Source organism: Heterocephalus glaber, unplaced genomic scaffold (genome assembly GCF_053883595.1).
Source record: "Heterocephalus glaber isolate CG9 unplaced genomic scaffold, H.glaber_assembly_v1.0 deba00001442, whole genome shotgun sequence".
Lineage (NCBI taxonomy): Eukaryota > Metazoa > Chordata > Mammalia > Rodentia > Bathyergidae > Heterocephalus > Heterocephalus glaber.
In genome coordinates, this window is record NW_028258296.1 from 49,221,640 (window position 1) to 49,234,906 (window position 13,267).

The 13,267-nt window shown below is 38.2% G+C and overlaps 1 protein-coding gene across 1 annotated transcript; it reads right to left on the bottom strand.

The window, feature by feature from the left end:
• Positions 1-6,155: 6,155 nt before the first annotated feature.
• Positions 6,156-13,095, bottom strand: Sike1 (suppressor of IKBKE 1). The gene is given in 6 exon segments (XM_004853782.4): positions 6,156-6,460; positions 6,463-6,535; positions 8,753-8,866; positions 10,870-11,012; positions 12,522-12,624; positions 12,851-13,095. Coding segments are annotated over 6 exon segments (618 nt in total). The 5' UTR covers positions 13,010-13,095; the 3' UTR covers positions 6,156-6,434.
• Between the last annotated feature and the right edge of the window lie 172 nt (positions 13,096-13,267).

The window sequence follows — 13,267 nt, forward strand, 5'->3', positions numbered from 1 at the left end:
CTGAGGGGACTCCCAAGGGGAGAAGGGGGAGGCGATCACCCGGAATCACTGGACTTTACACAAATGGTCAGGTTGGCTATCACACTGGCATTCTTTTGAACTTACAAAATGTCTAAAAAGTTCACAGAAAATGGCCAGCCTCCTGAGTGCTGTAATCCCAGCAGTCAGGAGGCTGAGGCAGGAGGACTGCCATGAGTTTGAGGCCAGCCTGAATTACATAGCAAGACCATCTCAAAAAAAAAAAGCCAAAACACATATTCTTTCTCAAATGCCATAATGCTGATTGACTTTCTCCAGTATCCACCAGGAATTTTGCATATGCTTACAAACAATCATGTCATGACTTTGTATGAGAGATATTTCAATTTCAGAGATGATGGTATGAAATTAAAATGAATCTCCGGATCAATAACCTACAGAAATCCATCCATTAGTTCCACACAATTGTAGTTAGTTGGAACTTTGAAGGTTCTGCTTCCTTTAGTGTTCATGGAGAATGACAAAGAAAAGGCATCAATCTCCTTTCCACTGATTGATAGGTAATACTCCTTAATTCCCTTGAAAGTTGCCATGATAGACTAGTGAGGTAACTGCAAAACATGAAATGTGACTGCTTCTCTTTAAATGTGGTTAATTTAAATATGACAGTTGGAGGGAGAGTTAAAAGTCAGTTGAATGCTGGCCTGGATTTTTTTAAAACTTATTTTATTATAACAGTTTTCTCAGTCCCAGGGATCAAACCCAGAGCCTCATGCATGCTAAGCTTGCTCCTACCACTGAGCTACACTTGCAGCCCATATGTATATATTTAATAATATATTGTATAATCACAGGATGAAATATACATAAAGAAACAAATTGCAGCTATTTACAGCAGGTACAAATCTTAGAAACACACTGAAAAAAATAAAACCTTTAAGATTACAAAAACCTTTAGACTACGTACACTATGATACTACTTCTATAAAGCACATAAAAAGAATGAAACTAAAAATATTTTTTAAAAAGTTACTTTTCAGATATATATACATTTTAGGTTGTTTAAACCTATGATTAAAACCAATTATAAAATGGAACAGGGGCAGTAGGGAGAGATAGGAACAGAAACAGACAAATACAAAGCATTGATACTACTTTATTTTTGTTTTGGTGGGGCTGAGGATCAAACCCAGGACCTCAGGCATGTTGTGCAAATGTTCTACCACTGAGCTATACCCCCAGCCCCAGCACTGGTAATGTTTTAATTCTTAAGTGATGAATTATTGTGCTTAATAATTTATTTGCATGCTGCTTTTATCCTTGTATAAGTGTCAAATATTATAGTAAAATATAACTGCAAAATAATTTATAAAGTATTGACAAAATATATATGTGCATTTTTTTAAAACTATGCTCATCAGTCAGCATTCTTAGTTACAGGAAATTTGGGTTAAATTTAACAAAGAACGATGTTTTACAAAGTCACTCACAAAAATCTGTAGGACAGCCAGGAAACCAGAATTAGAAGCTGTACAGTTTCAGCCAGGTGTTATGGTGCACATTTATAATCCAGCTACTCAGGAGACTAAGGAAGGAGGATTGAAAGTTCGAGGCAAGCTTGGGCAATTCAGTGAGACTGTCTCAGAATTTTAAAAAATGGCTGGGGACATAGCTCAGTGGTAGAGTGCTTAGCTAGCATTTGGGAGGCCTGGGTTCAATCCCCAGTATAAAACACACACACACACACACACACACACACACACACACACACACACGCAGATGAGAAAGAAGGGGGGGAAAGAAAAGTGAGGTTATATATCTGTAACATCAGGGCACTACTCAGTGAAGACCCCAGTGTCACTGTTAGACACTGCAGCTGACACCACTGACACTGCTGACACTGCAGACTGTTGTCACTAAAAAACGCACTTTTGCTGCCTCTCACTAGAGCAGAACTCACAGTTCCCTGCTTCACTGTTATCATGAACTTGGTCTTTGTTTTTTGGAAAACAGAGTTGCTATGTATCCAGGCTGGCCTTGAACTGTGGTTCTTCTGTCTCAGCATCCTGAGTGCTGGGATTACAGGCCTGTGCCACCATGTCCAGCTTTATCATTAATTTTGAAGTTTAAGGCAGATGTATCTTTCCTAGCTGTAAAGGAGGCTGGGAAAACATGTACAGTATCCAACACTTTCAAGTTTTTTAGGAGCGTATGCCACAGCCTGTTCCCTTGGCTACTGAACATTAATATATTCTCTCAGCTAATGCTCACACTTGTTAAAAATTATATTCAAGGTAAAGGGACTTGGACAATGTAATAGCCAAACACTTGTTTTCTCAATAGTTTCTCTTTGCTAATAGAATACTGATTTTATTTGGGGCAGCTATGTACTCCACCTCTTTTGCAGTTACAAGTGGCTATTTAACAGGTCCAACAAATATGGCTAGGGGAAGTCTGCTTGGCATTTCTAGCAAAGCTTTGATTTTCTTTATAAAAGGTGGTATGATAGGGCTGGGGATTTAGCTCACTGGTTCTGCTGCCTGCCTCACAAGCACAAGGTCCTGAGTTCGATCCCTGATACCACAAAAGAAAAAATAAATAAAAATAAAAAGGTGGCATGTATAACTGGCATAGGGCATTTCCTACTTTCAACATGGGCAAGACAGCAACCTTCTAGTAACTATAGGCAAATAACATGAAACATGGTAAGGAAGAAGGGTTTTATTTTGTTTTTGAGACAGAGGCTGGCCTTGAACTCACTATGTAGCCCAGGCTGGTCTTGAACTTGTGGCCTCCCAAATGCTGGGATTATAGGAGTGTGCCACTATACCTGGCTGGAAGCATACTTGAAAGCCAGAATTGCATCCTTTCTTGTGAGCACAAAGAACCATTGATTAAGCATTGCTTCTTTCAGTTACATGGACACATATTCTCAGCTACATCATTGTAGAAAACAGAGTAATTACAGCTCATTAGCTAACTCCATTTATTGAGTTATATTTCCTACCATATAACTTGGTGGGGGTTTTTTGCCCTGTTAGTAATAGATTTTGCCATGAACTCCGCACAGTTTTTGGAGATTAAACCTACTGGTTAAGAATGTATTTAAAAGGGCCAGGGGATTTAGCTCAGTGGTGCCGCTGCCTGCCTCACAAGTGCAAGGTCCTGAGTTCGATCCTGGGTACCAAAAAAAATGTATTTAAGAGTGCCTAAGTTTGAATGGTTCCATTTGGGATAAGTAACAACCTCCTGTGCCTGAGTAACTATAAAATGAGGCACCGCTGAAATGGAGATTATGTATTAGTACCTCACACACGGTGTAATGGTTGTTATTATTGGCAATACTTCCATACTTTGCTCCTGTGGCACCAAGCTTTCCTAACAGTCCTAGCCATTCACAGTCCCTATTAGATTCTCAAGTTTAAATAATCTTCCTCTGGATCCTGTAGGTACTTATATTGGATTCATCATACTACGTTACATCAAATGTGCACTGTCTTCCCTTACCAAACTTATCTTTGAAAAGTATCAATGGGTCTTTTCTTCACTTTCAACTCAACTCTGAATGAAAGGCTTTACACGTAGACTATACAGTCTTAAACTGTGTAAACTTTCATACTGAAAGTTATGAAGATTTAAAAAATACAAACTCCTGGAATCACATCTTCAAATTTCTATTTCAGTATATTGAGTGAGCTATGTTTTGAGGAGCACTGAAAAATACCTTGAATGTCTGAATCATGCATAAGGTACTGCTGTAATTAATACCTTGTCAGTATAAGATGCTATTTGTAGTTACTGTGTTGAATATATTGTGCTAATTATAAACTATTTATGAAAGCTTTGTCATAAGTACTTAACTAGGTTGCTTTAAGGTGACAAAACTTCTCTGTACTTCTTAGTAGTTAGACTCATTACTGAGTAAAATTAGCTAATGTCTTAGATGTGCTGGATTATGCTTGTACTCCCAGCACTCAGAAGCCTGAGACAGGATTGCTGCAAGTTTAAGGTTAGCCTAAGCTACACAGTGAGTTCCTGTCTCAAAAGCAAAAAGCAACTAATGTTCTCAAAAATAGCCTTTTATTAGAAATAATTTCATACTAAAATTTTGCATGCCAGTCAATTCCCTTCACCCATTGCAAAAGAGAAATTAATATTCCTCCTCCATTCAATTTTATAACTACACATTACCTTCACAACATTAATACTAGCCCAGCCAGAATTTATATTATGTAGGGCACTGAAAGCTCTTTATACTTTTTTTTTTTGAGACAGGGTCTCACTATGTAGTTCAGACTGGCCTTGAACTCACTCTCTAGCCCAGGCTGGCCTTGAACTCATGGCAATTCTCCTTACTCAGGCTCTCAAGTGCTGAGATTACAGGTGTGCACCACCATGCCTCACCCGCTCTTTACACTCTTATTTCAAGCTTTTGATTTTCTGGGGGTGAGGGGAGAGTTAACATATAGATTGATCCTGATACCTGAGCTATAAAGAACTCCATAAACAGCTCTAAAAGAGCATGAGGCAGGTAAAGAGACCCCATATTATATCTTTTTTTTTTTTTGGTACCAGAGATCGAACTCGGGTCCTTGTGCTTTTGAGGCAAGCATCGGAACCACTGAGCTAAATCCCCGGCCCACCATATTATATCTTAATAGACTAATGGATAACTTTGTCAGTTTCCATGAAACCTGGCCATACTGGCTGATAAATGATACAGGATACCTGCCTCCTAAATGGGCTTGGGGGACAACCTAGGGCACTTAGGGCATACTTCAAGGCAAACAGCTGGACTAACTTTACTCTTTTTTTTTTTTTTTGGTACCAGGGATCGAACTCGGGTCCTTGAGCTTGCAAGGCAGGCAGTGGAACCACTGAGCTAAATCCCCAGCCCACTTTACTTTTAGGAAATGAAATAAAAATGCTCTCACTTGGGGGTGAAAGCATTTTCAGTCAAATCTCTGCAGGACATCAAATACAAACTTGAAAATTTCTAAAATGATGTATGCTTACTATCCTACTACTCTAACAAAGTTCATTGGTATTGTAGGGATCAGATGTTTTCAGGACATCTTGTAGATTTTGTTGTTTCATCTGGAATTAGTTTGTTAGAGCAGTACAAAAGAAATTTTACAGCACACAAAGAACTAGCAAATAACACTGTGTTTCTCTCATGCAGTATGGTATGTAATATTACTAGAAAATATCGACAGGTTTGGGATCCACTGTTTCAATCAAATACTTTGGGCAAACCTAAATGGATAACATAATGATGTAATTTATAAATTTGTAATATAAGTAACTGAAACATGGGAATGAGGTAAGTGAACTTAGTTGACAACTCAGCATTTGAATCTCAATTTTGCTTTGTTGTTAGCCTACACAGCATTATGAATGTTAACAGCTCTCGTTAGGTAATAAAAATGCTTCCATGTAAAAGAACAGATCTAAAAAAGAAAGCCAACTATTAGTGTTAGCAAAGAAACATCAAGCAAGTGGTGGTTCTTAAGTACAAAGTTATATAGATCTAAGAACTGTGATGTAGATAAAGCTATGACATGTTCTGCTCTTCACACTTTGGTAAACTATTTAAGTGGAAGATTTCTTACTAAGTGAAAATTATTCATTTATTTATTTATGAGGTCTTAGAGACTGAACCGAAGGCCTTTTACATGCTAGGCAAGTGTTTTACCACTGAACTACACCTCCCAGCCAAAGACTACTTATATTTAACCAAATATATGAAATCTTTTGGCATTTGAATTACATGCATGTGTGCATGTACATACACAGGACAAGTCCCTCAGCATTCTCTGAATTATTTAACAATTATACTATCACTTGTTTTCAAGTACATTCCCTGGGACGATGGTAGTAGTAGGTCCTCTCAAATTCAGAGTAAAGACACCTGACCAGAGTGCCAACTCCAAGCACCAGAGAGAATCAAAGCTTCCCAGGTGAATGACATTACAAACCAGAGAATCTGCCAATTTAGTTCTGTGGAATCATATTACTTTTGTCAAATGGAAAAAAATTCAGCTTCTGCCAAATAGATTTAAAAAAATTAAATCTCTTTTAAAAATTGTTAGGTGTATATTTTACAATCTTATATAAAATAAGATTATTGGCTTACAATAAAATGTTCAAAGTTTCAAAGATGCGAAAAACAGAAATGAATTGAAAATAGTTTATATAAATTGAGGTCCCAGAAATAAAAATGAAAAGCAGTCTCTTAGAGAAAGGAAGGGTGAAACTCAGTATATATTCTAATACACCCAAAAACCTGTTCTGTGGACAGCAGGTACTGACTAGGAATTCTAAACTGCCACTTGATACCTTTAATCAACACTACATCAAGTTTCAGGTAAGATACTGAAAGGACGTTACTCAAATGGAAAGATAGTAACTTCCTTCCTTGATAGGCAATCTCTAGCCATCGATCAGGAGCTCAGTTATTTGATGGGTTGGGAAGCAGTACCGTTGAGTTTTCTTTTCTGACCTGGACAGACTCACTGCTGATGGATAATAATTCTCGGAGTTCCTTATTTTCAAGCTGCAAAAAAAAAAAAAAAATTATACTTTATTTCCTGTTTTTTTTTTTTTTAACTGTTAAACTGTGTCAGAACACATTGCTTTGGGCCAGGAGCAGAAAACAGATTTTAATTTAAAAGTTTCAAGGAAACAAAAAAAACACTAGTTGAGAATTTTCTAGGATACTTCTTTATTTATTTAACATCTACTGAGTAATTTCTATATACATATTTCCCCCAAAATAAGACCTAACCAGAAAATTAATCCTAGCATGATTTTTCAGGATGTTTCATAATAAGAGCCCTACCACCAAAATAGCCTCAGTTAAATTCCTTGTGGCTGGGCATGGTGGTGCACACCTGTAATCCCAGTATTTGGGAGGCTGGGCAGGAGGATCGGCATGAGTTTGAAGCCAACCTGGGCTACATAGTGAGTTAAAGGCCAGTCTGAATTACATAGTGAGACTCTGTCTCAAAATAAACCCTCCCTGCAAAAAAAGACTATCAGCCAGATGGATGCATTTAGTATGTCTGTTGCAACACACGATTGACATATTGAATTATAAATATTAGTATATAATTAAATATAAATAGGGCTGGAGATTTAGCTCAGTGGTGCCGCCGCCTGCCTTGAAAGGGCAAGGACCCGAGTTTGATCCCCTATACCAAAAAAAAAAAACAAATCCAAAAAACAATTAAATCTAAATAAATATTATTGACATTAGTGCTTAAAATATATATAAATTATAATTAAGTATTTGTAAATACACAAGCAGCTACCTTTGGATGAGAAGTAAATGCCTACATAAACAGATGAACTTGAGACTTACTGCTGAATGACCAATCGGAGCACAGACACAATGCGCGAATAATGTGCGCACTGATAACAAATGGACAAGTTTGTGTCTAATATGAATCTTCATAATTCAGTACACTGTGTGTCGTAGTGATGCATTACAAGCAGGATACATGGACAAGAAGTTCTCATTTAAGGACAGCTTTATTGCTGGACACGAGAGATTACGGCCAATGGTTCTATAGGAAATGGAGTCACTAGAAATTCAGGCTGGAATTCGGGGTTTGGAAAGTTAGGGCAATGCTCCAGAAGAAAGTGACTTGACTATATTTGGATACATGTAAATTTTTGTACATGAATAAGTGTAGATTTTTTGGTATGTGGATAAATGAATAAATACAGAGTGTTGTACATGGATAAATACAGTTTTAACTAACTCCTAATTCCTACTGGGAACCTGCCAGCCCCTTTGATTTCCAGATAGGGTAGTTTATACTCATCTTTACTTTCCACAGGAAATTCTCATAAACCACAGCATTTCCAGCTTTACTGAGCGGTCAGGGTCCATGGTCAACACATCTACCATATAAAGTACTTCCCGTCTTATAAGTACTAGTCTTGTTTCTTCCACTAAACTTTGGGCAGGGACCTCATCTTTTTCTCTCTTTCTTTTCCTCTGGTATTTCTCAAGGAGTCTCTGATAGCACCTGTAACAAGCATTCAAATTTAAATACTAAAATCTTTTCCTTTAACTAAAAAATTTTTTTTGATGGGGAGGGCTTTTTTATTTTTCAGGGTCTCACTATGTCTTCCAAGCTGTCCTTGAACTATGTATTGCAGGGTGGTCTCAAACTCATGACCCTCCTGCCTCAGCCTCCCAAGTACTAGGATTATAGGTGTGGGCCATCACATCTACCTCCCTTAACAATTTTATGGGCACACTATTTACCCTAGATCTTTCTTGTTTTATATATTACTATTTTAATCAAACTATTACATGAAATTAGCCTTTAAAAAAAACAAGACTATAATGCTTATAAAATGAACAGAAGTTCCTTGGCTTTCTTCCCTGTTACCACTTTTTATGTTTCCTTTGTTATTTACTTTCATAATTCTAAATAATATGCCTATACTGCTATTTCCTGATCATCTATTTTAGACATTACCTATTATGGCAGATGAGGGACATCAGCTCACGTATAACTTGTTCCCTTCCACTCTTCCTACCCTGCCAATACGTATTTGATATTTTCATTGACTGTTATTCACTACATTTCCTTTCATGAAAAGGTTATGAAGGAGGAACTTTTTTTTTTGAGACAGAGCCTTGCTATGTAGTTTAGGCTGGCCTTGAGCTCATTATGTAGCCCAGGCTGTCCTTGACTTTGCAGTGATCCTCCTGCTTCAGCTTCTCCAGTGCTGCAATTACAGGCAACATTCTTACCTCTAATTGGGCTAGTTTTTCCTGAATCTTACAAAACTGGTCATCGTCCACTTGAACTGCTTTTCTCATCACTTCTCCCATTTCACAGATTCTATCAATCTGACTTTCAATTTCCTTTGGAAAAAAAAGGGTGAAAAAATCTTACCTACAGATATGAAAAATATAACGTGCATATAATTCTTCAACATTAGTTTAAAAAACCTATTACCTTGAAAAAAGAAAAATGTTAATAGGGAAAAAAGTTCACTTAATCTAAGCTACAGAAGTTACCCTATAGTAACACTATCATAATAAATGAGCTTGTGATATTCACAAATAATTTTCATTTTTAAAAAACCAACTGTAGCTGAGTATGGTGGAATATGCTTATAATATCAGGATTCTGGGAGGCTAAGGCACAAATTCAGCCTAGCCTGGGTAATTTAGCAATTTAGAGTGATCTGGTGTCAAAATTTAAAAAAAAATTTTTTTTTTCGGCACCAGGGATGGAACTCATGACCTTGTGCTTGGGAGGCAGGCAGCAGAACCGAGCTAAATCCCCGGCAAAAAAAAAAAAAAAATTTTTTTTAAAAAGGGCTGAGGATGTAGTTCAGTATGAAGGTCTTGGGTTCAATACCCAGTACAAAAACAAAAGATAAACTCTGATCTAATCACTGATTGGATATTGGACAGTCTTTTTTCCTTTGTCTGCAGGTCTGGAGATTGAATCAAGGGGTTTCACACCGAGGTACATCCCTACCCCCTTTTTGAGACAGTGTCTTGCTAAATTGCTAAACTGCCCAGATGGGCTTGCAATCCTGCCTCTACCTCCCATAGTGCTGGATTAGAGGGTGCCATACCACACCTGGATGGACAATATCATTAAGTGGTGTTCAATTTAACTTTGACTACTTTTATTGGCAGGAAGCTTACAATATTACAAGGTGCTTTACCTGTGGATATATCTCTTAGAAATTATTTTTATATGAGTTAAACTATTGTCTTCTTCAAGTATTCTCCTCTGGCCCACAGAAAATAAAATTTATTTTTCTCTTTCAGATGAAAGTCATTCAAATATTTAAAACATTCTTGTTCTTTAAAACTTTTAAGTCAGTAAAATGCATTTGACAGAATCTAAGATTATTCTTCACTACATTTCACTGTTGAAATTAAGGCTCCGCTCTATTAACCCTGGATTAAAGAATATAGTACATGTAAATGTACAACTACAGAGTGCTCAGCAAAAAGAAAAACTACAGGGTCTCCCAAATTAAACCGTAAGCAACTAATGAAACTATGCTGGTGTTTCAGACAAGGTTTTGAAAAGTTGCTCAGGCTGGCCTTGAACTTGTGATCCTCCCGCTTCAGCCTTCCAAGAAGCTGGTATTACAGGTGTGCACTACCATGTCTGGCTTAAGTTTTCTCTCTCCTAATAGTTGTTAAAAGTTTTTTAAAAAATTGTTTTATGGGCCGGGGATTTCACTCAGTGGTTTCACTGCCTGCTGCGCAAGTGCAAGGATCCAAGTTCGAACCCCGGTACTGGAAAAAAAAAATTGTTTTCTTTTTTAATGAAAAAATTTTTATTGATTGATTGAGATAAGGTCTCACTATGCAGTCCAGGTGGGCCTTGAACTCATAGTGATCCCGAGTGCTGGGGCTACAGTCATGTACCACCATGTCCAACTAGTACATTTAGTTTAAAATAGTATAATTAATTTACTGACTGCCTGCTGTGTGACAGGTACTGTGTTAGGGATAAAATGTGAATTAATGCACCTTATAATCAACAAACAGTTCAGTAAAATATACAAGGAATAAACAACCAAATGCTTACTGCACACCTTCAACACTAACTGGTATTATGTTTAAACAGTGGAAGAGCTAAACATTCATCAACATCTTGAAAAGTTTTTTCAAGATGGGAGGGAGGAGCCTTAGAGGCATTCAAAAGGACATGAGCAGCCCTTCATCTCTTCTTTTTATTCATATTTTTACAAAGCTATAGCAAAATAAACAATGAATGAGATAAACATGAATGTAAAACAAGCTTACTTTTCTCCAAAAACAAGTAGAAAAACAAAAACAATCTCAAAATTTCAATTCAGTTCATTTAGAATTTATTCATCAGAGTTTCTTACTGCAGAGTGAGACTGGTGAGCTTTCAGGACTGGCTCAGCATCCACTGCTTTTTTAGCAACCATTAACTGCAACATCTGTTTCCGGTATTTGCTCATGATGAGTTCCAAAGCATCCTGGTGTTCCTCCAAAGAAACCCACAGCTCTAACCAAAAAAAACCACAAACAAACAAACAAAGAAAAAGCCTTTGGCGGTGATCTGAGAGATAGATCTCAAAATTACACTCTGTTCTTTTAAAAATAAATTTTATTTTATCTCATTTCCCTCCTTAAACCCCCTCCCCTCCCTATGTACAAAAGTCAAAGCTAAACTCTTAACAGTTAGAATTTTATTATATTCCATGAGATTCTATGAATCTAAAGTTGTAAATCGGGGTTAAAGTGTTCAAAACCAACCCTGGCATGGTGGCACATGCCTGTAAACCCAGAACCCAGGAGGCTGAGGGAGAAGGATTACCATAAGTCTGAGGCCAGCCTAGCCTACATAAGTGAGATTCTGTATAAAACAAAACAAATAGTTAAGGTCTACATGAAAAACAACTTTCTAGACAGAGGCACCATAGTCAGTAGAAATGATATAGGATGTATAATCAAAAGACATAAATTTGAGGGCCGGGGATGTAGTTCAGCTGTGCAGCGCCTGGCTGGCAAGTTTGAGGTACTGAGTTTGATTCCTGGTACCTTGCACCCCAAAAGTCTGAGTTCAGATCTGTGACTTGCTTAATACTCATAAGAAAAGCATTTAACCTCTCTGAGACTATTTCTTTCTTTTATTTTTTTAGTCCATTGTATAAATATTTGCCTTGTCTACCTCAAAATGAAGATATGAAAATATAGTGGAAGAATAGATGTGAAAGCCCTCTGGAAACTGATATACAACTATTATGTTTCTATCATTAATAATGTACCATCAAGCCTATGAATATATACTGTACCTCAAGGATAAAAGTCTCCTCTTCCACCCTGCACAGACATATAATTTTCAATGTTCAGTTTTTATTCTAATTAATATTTAAATATTAAACTTTAAGCCTTTGAGACTATGAATTCTTTTTTGTTTTTTGGTGGGTTTTTTTGGTACCGGGTTATGGAACCTTGTGCTTGTGAGGCAGGTGGCAGCACCACTGAGCTAAATCCTCGGCCTGTTTTGGTTTGTATTTTGAGGCAAAGTCTCACTATGTAACCCACGCTGGCCTCGAACTTGCAGCTATCCTTCTGTCTTAGCCTCTGAAGTGTTGGGATTACAGGCATGGGCTGCCACACCAGGCCTGAATTCTTTTCATTTATTCATTTATATTTCGGTACTGGGGATTGAACTCAGGACCTTCGCTTGCAAGGCAGACGCGGCGCCACTGAGCTAAAATCCCGGCCTGAATTCTTTTTAATACAAGCCTCCATCCGGTATGCCTAAAAAAAGCCATCTAATAATTCAACTCTACTAAGCAACTGTTTAATATGCTGCATATACCACAAAATCAGATGACCGTAAAAAGGGTAATTAGACAAACTTTCCAATGCGATAACCCTATCAAAAGCATTGAGCTGGAAATATAGGAATATATGTGCACTTTTGTGAAGTGTCAAGACAGTTTTGTAAGAACTTTCAAACTATTACCGGAGATGAAAAAAATAATAAATACACAAAAGGCCTAACCTCTGTTTTCTTGTTGCAAGTCTCTAATTTGTGTGTTCTCTTGGGACAGCAGAATGTGAGGTTTGTATTTGGCCATGTCCTTCACGTCGGATGCATCTTGATGCTGGACAAATAGACAGACTAAGCACGTTGTAAACAGAACAGCGACAAATGCAACTGAAGAGGTAGGAGTCAGAACTGTAGGGCAGGATTGTCTGCCCGATCCCTCAGAAAGTTCTCACCATCGCCCCCCAATACAGGGAATAAACTCCAAGTCGAGATCCTACTTGATCTCGCTTCCTTCAAGCGCCTACAACCCCAGGGCACTGGACCGCTACCCTCCGCCTGACCTGGTCCGGAAGCGCCGTCCCCGCCTCCCGCATAGCTGCCACCCGTCTGTGCAGCGCCGCAGACTGATCCACCAGCGACTCTGCTGCTGCATCGTGTTCCCGCAGCCTCTCCAGCAGTGTCTTCGCGTCTGTCAGGATCTTCTCGATCGTGCAGCTCATAGCAGTCGGAGCACCACAGCCTCAGATCTGATGGCCTACCGGATTAGCTCAAACTTCCCCAGACCGTCTCAGATATAATGCGTCACTTCCGGCATACTTAAAAGATGCCTGGCCCCTTGGATCTGCGTCTGCTCAGTGCCAGCTTTACTGCGGGTTGACCCGTTTTAACCTTTGGCTAGCATCAGGCAAAGCCTGAGACTTGCTGTTGCCACGCCTTTAGTTCCCCTTTTCTCTGTGTTAAACTGCTATATCTGGTTG